At 39.7% G+C, this 5208-nt stretch overlaps 1 protein-coding gene across 1 annotated transcript; it reads right to left on the bottom strand.

The window, feature by feature from the left end:
- Positions 1 to 1003: 1003 nt before the first annotated feature.
- Positions 1004 to 3116, bottom strand: RAP2B (RAP2B, member of RAS oncogene family). Its single transcript, XM_044070518.1, has one exon. The coding sequence runs from the start codon at positions 2843 to 2845 to the stop codon at positions 2297 to 2299; it is 549 nt and encodes a 182-aa protein (XP_043926453.1). The 5' UTR covers positions 2846 to 3116; the 3' UTR covers positions 1004 to 2296.
- Positions 3117 to 5208: the final 2092 nt, after the last annotated feature.

The following is a 5208-nucleotide window of genomic DNA, read 5'->3' on the forward strand; positions in this document are numbered from 1 at the left end:
AAAACATTAGTATAACAGCTGTAGAAAAAACTAACTACTCATTGAACGTAATCAAAAACTAGTAGTGAAAAGTACAAGAAATGCAATGACTTACAATCTGAGATTAAGAGTCTCCTGTTCTACCAACCAAGCTCACTAGGTTTTGGAACAATTAACTATAAAATAGTAATTGCCCAACATTTTCCAATAGTCACCATCAATGATACTAAGATCGGATCTTGAAGTTAGCACTTTCAAAGCAAATACATTTATCAGTAGGGTTACCACCTGTCCCACTTTGCGAGGGACAGTCCCTCTTTGCGCAGTTGTGTCCTGCAAAAAAATTGTAAAAATGGCAAATATCCTGAGATTGTAGGACAAAATTATTTCCTATATTTTATGTAATAGTTCCATAAAACAGTTATTCTGTATCTGAAACACCTAAATGTCATAAGAAACAGAATAAGCAACTAAAATGCTACAAGAATAAGCTTTTATTTAGGAAAAAAGTGAAATTATGTCTTTTGTACTGGCCATGGGTATGTTTCATCCCGCAAAATCTGACGTTTGCACCAAAAATGTCCCACTTTGGCATTTGAAAAGGTGGCAACCATATTTATCAGTTGCTGTACTTGCATTGGATTGCCAGCAGGTTGAAACAAACATGCAGGCACGTCACAACATTCACATACAAGATGTGATATGAACTCTGAGCTGCACTCCAGCTAAAAAGCACCAGGTATGAAGTGGCATTATAGGCATGCTACGATTATTGCAATTAAATAATGTACCTCAGTACCTCACTAAACACATTTCGGGCAATATCCAGCAGTATTAACATAAGGTACTCTACATCCGCAGGACGCCAGCACGCTCTCTGCAGTATACAAAACATTGGACATTTTGAGTATTTTTTTCTGTGCCATCTATGTGAACTGTACTCCACTAGAATCATATGCACACTTACAAGAATACTGATGATAAAGGTTCAGCTTCAGCGATTGAAAAACACAAAACACAGCAATCTTTAAAAAAATGTCATTGTATTAAATGTCATTTAAAACACGCACACAGATGTTAAAACGCAAGTTTGCAATTAAAAGCACAGTTTGCGTTTGATACATAACAACATTGAAGTCTTTGTTTAGTCTTTGCTGACAGAAAGGTAGAATATTAAATTACAGGGACAAAAGAGGGGATATCTTAAATGAAGAAAAATAGGTTTGCGCCTAAATTTACAGAACCACATTTTTTTTTGAAATGAGGAATTCTTTTGTCCTAGACTGCCCTGTGCAATTACAAAAGGAAGCTGTTAAGTGGCTTGTCGGCTCCTAGATAATGGGATTTCTGTGCAGACTTCGAAAGGTTGGCAGTGGCTATAACAGCTGAGTTGTGAAGGCACTAGACACAAGGCTTGTTACGATGACAGTAGGGACACCCCTCCCCCCAAAAAATCTTTCTTCAGAGACGCTTTAACCACATGACAAAAGTCTTAAAGCATTTGTAAAAGTTATTGCCAGCAAAGACTTTGTGCAGTTTATTGTAACATCTTTTCACAGTTCATGACTAAAAATTAAAATATAAAATTAAACACCAGTCTCTTCAACACCCCTTCATACAGTATGTTAACAAAAATAAAACCATGTTAAGTTTCGTCAAGCAGCAAAAAATACTCTCTGCTCTCCCATACTGTATTGGCATCAGTGTTAGTCCACTTCAGGTGTGCAACATTCATACTCTGTTCCAACTTTGCATAGAAATCATCGAAACCCAAGACTTCTGTACAAACCCACAAGGTGTACAGTATACAAAACAATGTCCGAGGTAAATCCGCAGTTCGGTTCCCTCTTCCGGCATCCTGCAAATGAAGACAAGATACTAAAAGCACCGAATCCGTGAGAGCAGATGATAGGTAGTTTAATATGTCAAAAAGAAACAAAAGAATATAGTACTGATTTTTTTAAAGATGGTTGCCAAAAACCCAAATAACTTCCACCTCCTTCTTGCAACGCCCACCTGGGTGCATGAGCGCTCTTCTTTGGAAGATAAAAATGCTGCCGGAAATAAAGTTCCCCTTCAATCGCGGCTCCAAAGCTTTCTCAAGCTGGGGCCGAATCCTTAGCCCGATGCAACCCGAACTGCAGGAGGTGCTCCCCGAATAGCACGCTGTCCAGGCGCGTACATTTCGTTAGAGTTGCAGTTTGCCCACCCCCTTGGCGACAGATCACCACACCTCGGATCTTTATTTTATGCAAAGTTAAGTTTCCAATTTTACAGGAGATAAACGCGTTGTAAACTTGATGAGGTTTTCCATTTTTTAAAGAATGGCACACGAGCAACACTGGTCATCCCCGTTAGGCTGAGTGGCATAGTTCATCTGCCGTACAATCTCGGCAAACAGTTCGTCTACAGATGTTTTATTTTTGGCAGAAGTTTCCATAAACGGGCAATTCCATTCATCTGCTAAGGCTTTGCCTTCCCCGTAGGAAACCTCTCGCTCCCCTTCTAAATCTACCTTGTTGCCCACTAAAATCATGGGCACCTTTTCGTACCTTTTCACCCTGATTATCTGATCCCTCATTGGCTTAATGTCCTGAAAGCTTTGCTGGTTCACTAGGCTGTAAACTAAAATGAAGCCTTGTCCATTTTTAATGTACAGGTCTCGCATAGAAGCGAACTGTTCTGTTCCTGCAGTGTCCAAAATTTCTAGGACTGACGGTGAAGAATCCACTTCGATCTCCTTCCGATAGAAATCTTCGATTGTTGGGTCATATTTCTCAATAAAAGATCCAGTTACGAATTGAACAGTCAGTGCAGATTTGCCTACCCCACCCGATCCAAGTACCACCACTTTGTATTCTCTCATGGCTTCTAGCAGAGCTCCACTGCCCCCGTAGCCTTGTCGTATCTTCTTTTACAGCAGTTGATGGCACCGGCAAATATTACGGATCTGCAAACTGAATGACTCTATGTTTTAAGCAGGCAATGCCCCAGCCAACTTAAGTGTGTAGCTGCCGGTTGTTGTGGCTTGGCCGCAGCTGTGGCGGGGTTATTATACTGCTGGCAGCTCTGCAACATTCGAGCTCTGCAAGCACCCGCTGCCACTCCTTGTGCAATGCTGCCGAGCAAGGAGTGATTAATGCGCGCGCGCACTCGCTTCCTGCCCCTCTGACACATTCTGCCTCGAGCACACGCGCGCGTCATTTGTTGCGCGGGGGGGGGGGGGGAGACAAAGCTCTCTTAAAGGGCTCGTTAGACTAAAACTGTTTCGGTAACTTACCTGCTGTACATGACAGCACATCGCTTTCGGTGACGTTACAGCACCACACCTTGATGAACTAAATGCACATATCTCAACAGACTAAGGCAAAACTGAGTCTGAGTCATCGTGCCATTACACCAGATAGATCTAGATTTCGTTATTTTATGCAAAATTTCCACCTGAGGGTGCATGTTATGTGTGGTAAATTAAAGCTTTATCAGGTGTTATTCATTTAATCAATGGTACAGGCGCGCATATACAAGCATCTGGTGCTATACTGTAGCTGAGGGTCAGTATGCAGTTAATTTCTCGTGATAACATACCTGTATAGACAGAAAAAAAATGTATAGATGTACAGACGCAAAGTATTTACATACACGTATATACATACATGTAATTAGGCTTATTTATTTATTCATTCATTCATTACTTTTGTTTGCGTGGGTAGTCTGAGCTACGTTCGTTTTTAACAGAGGCCGTGGACAAAAAGGACCAGACATAGACTATTCAAATAACATAAACATTTCCATAATAAGAACATAACAAAATAAACGAAGTACAAGCAAAGACTGACCACTATATGCATAGAATATATTTATCTCTATATGGGTAAGTATTTGTGTGTATATATATATATATATATATATATATATATATATATATATGTATAAGCCACAATAGATAGTACAATGTTAAATAGAATAATCTCTCTCTCTCTCTCTCTCTCTATATATATACATATATACTTGGGAGCTTTTTCTCCCCTCTGCATTATCATATGTTCATTACCAGGTCTACCAGCCACCTCTTATCCCCCCAGGACTTCCTTCGATAGATAAAGGCCCGGTACGGATCTTAAGGATGTCCTGCTGGTCTGGCTGTCGAACAACTGCAAGGGAGAAGTTTTCATTTTAGACTTACCTTGGACCATACCTAACAAGTGCAACTTCCCCAGCCTCCACCAGGGATCATTGCAGGAGACTCCAAAGAACCACGCTCCCACCATTGATCCATCCGGCAACCAAGCTGTTAATTTAATCCAGGTTGGCTGGGCAGTAGTCAGGGCTTTAACCCTCTATGCTGCTGTACCAGCAGAGTAAAATATAGTTTGGTAATTTAATAAATTCAGAAAAGTTTGGATACATGTTAGAGATATAAAAAGTAGAGGAAGTTATATGAGAGGGAAGAAAGAAATTAAGTTAAGAGGGAATAAAAGAGACAAATTTACTAATACAGTGGGATGGAGTACAAGATAGTAGTTGAAGAGGCTGAGTAGGACAAGAGGTGTATAGAAACGACGTGCAGGAATGTGAATAAGTTATGAGAGAGTAGGGAAGGTGTTGTTGGAATAACAACAGCTGGCCAGGAAGGGAAGGATAGAAATAGAAGTATAGGGAAAAGGATATATAAAAGGAGGGTCAATAACATGATATGTTGATCTGTATCTATATATGTATATGTATCTACTTATATGTACGTGTGTGTGTGTGTGTGTGTGTGTGTGTGTGTGTGTGTGTGTGTATATATATATATATATATATATATATATATATATATATATATATGTAAAATGTATAGATAGATAAAGATATATAAATACCAGGATACATCATCAATAGGACCAGCTATCTAGCTATCAAACTCCAACTTTCCATATTTTTGTCCTTCTCAGTCCTGTTCATGAACTTTAATTACATATTGGACCATACAATTCAATGTTAAACTTAAAGAGAGTTTTTACAGTGGTATGGGACAGACTATCCCGTAATTCCACATAGGGTAGTTCCATCCATAGTCCTGGAATTTATTATGCACTGTCTGTGACAATGCATGACAGTGTGTTAGGGATAAACTTGATAGGCCCACAGTTCTGCAATCCTGCCCAAAAGACTGGCACAGGAGTAATAAAAACATAGATGTATTTGCAGTCAATCAACAGGCCATAAAATAAAAGACAGGCCCCCAGA

This window comes from Protopterus annectens, chromosome 4.part1, assembly GCF_019279795.1.
Source record: "Protopterus annectens isolate FY-2018-M chromosome 4.part1, PAN1.0, whole genome shotgun sequence".
Taxonomy (NCBI): Eukaryota; Metazoa; Chordata; order Ceratodontiformes; family Protopteridae; genus Protopterus; species Protopterus annectens.

Coding starts and splice junctions, on each gene's coding strand:
- RAP2B (XM_044070518.1), bottom strand. CDS start 2,845: ATGAGAGAATACAAAGTGGTGGTACTTGGATCGGGTGGGGTAGGCAAA.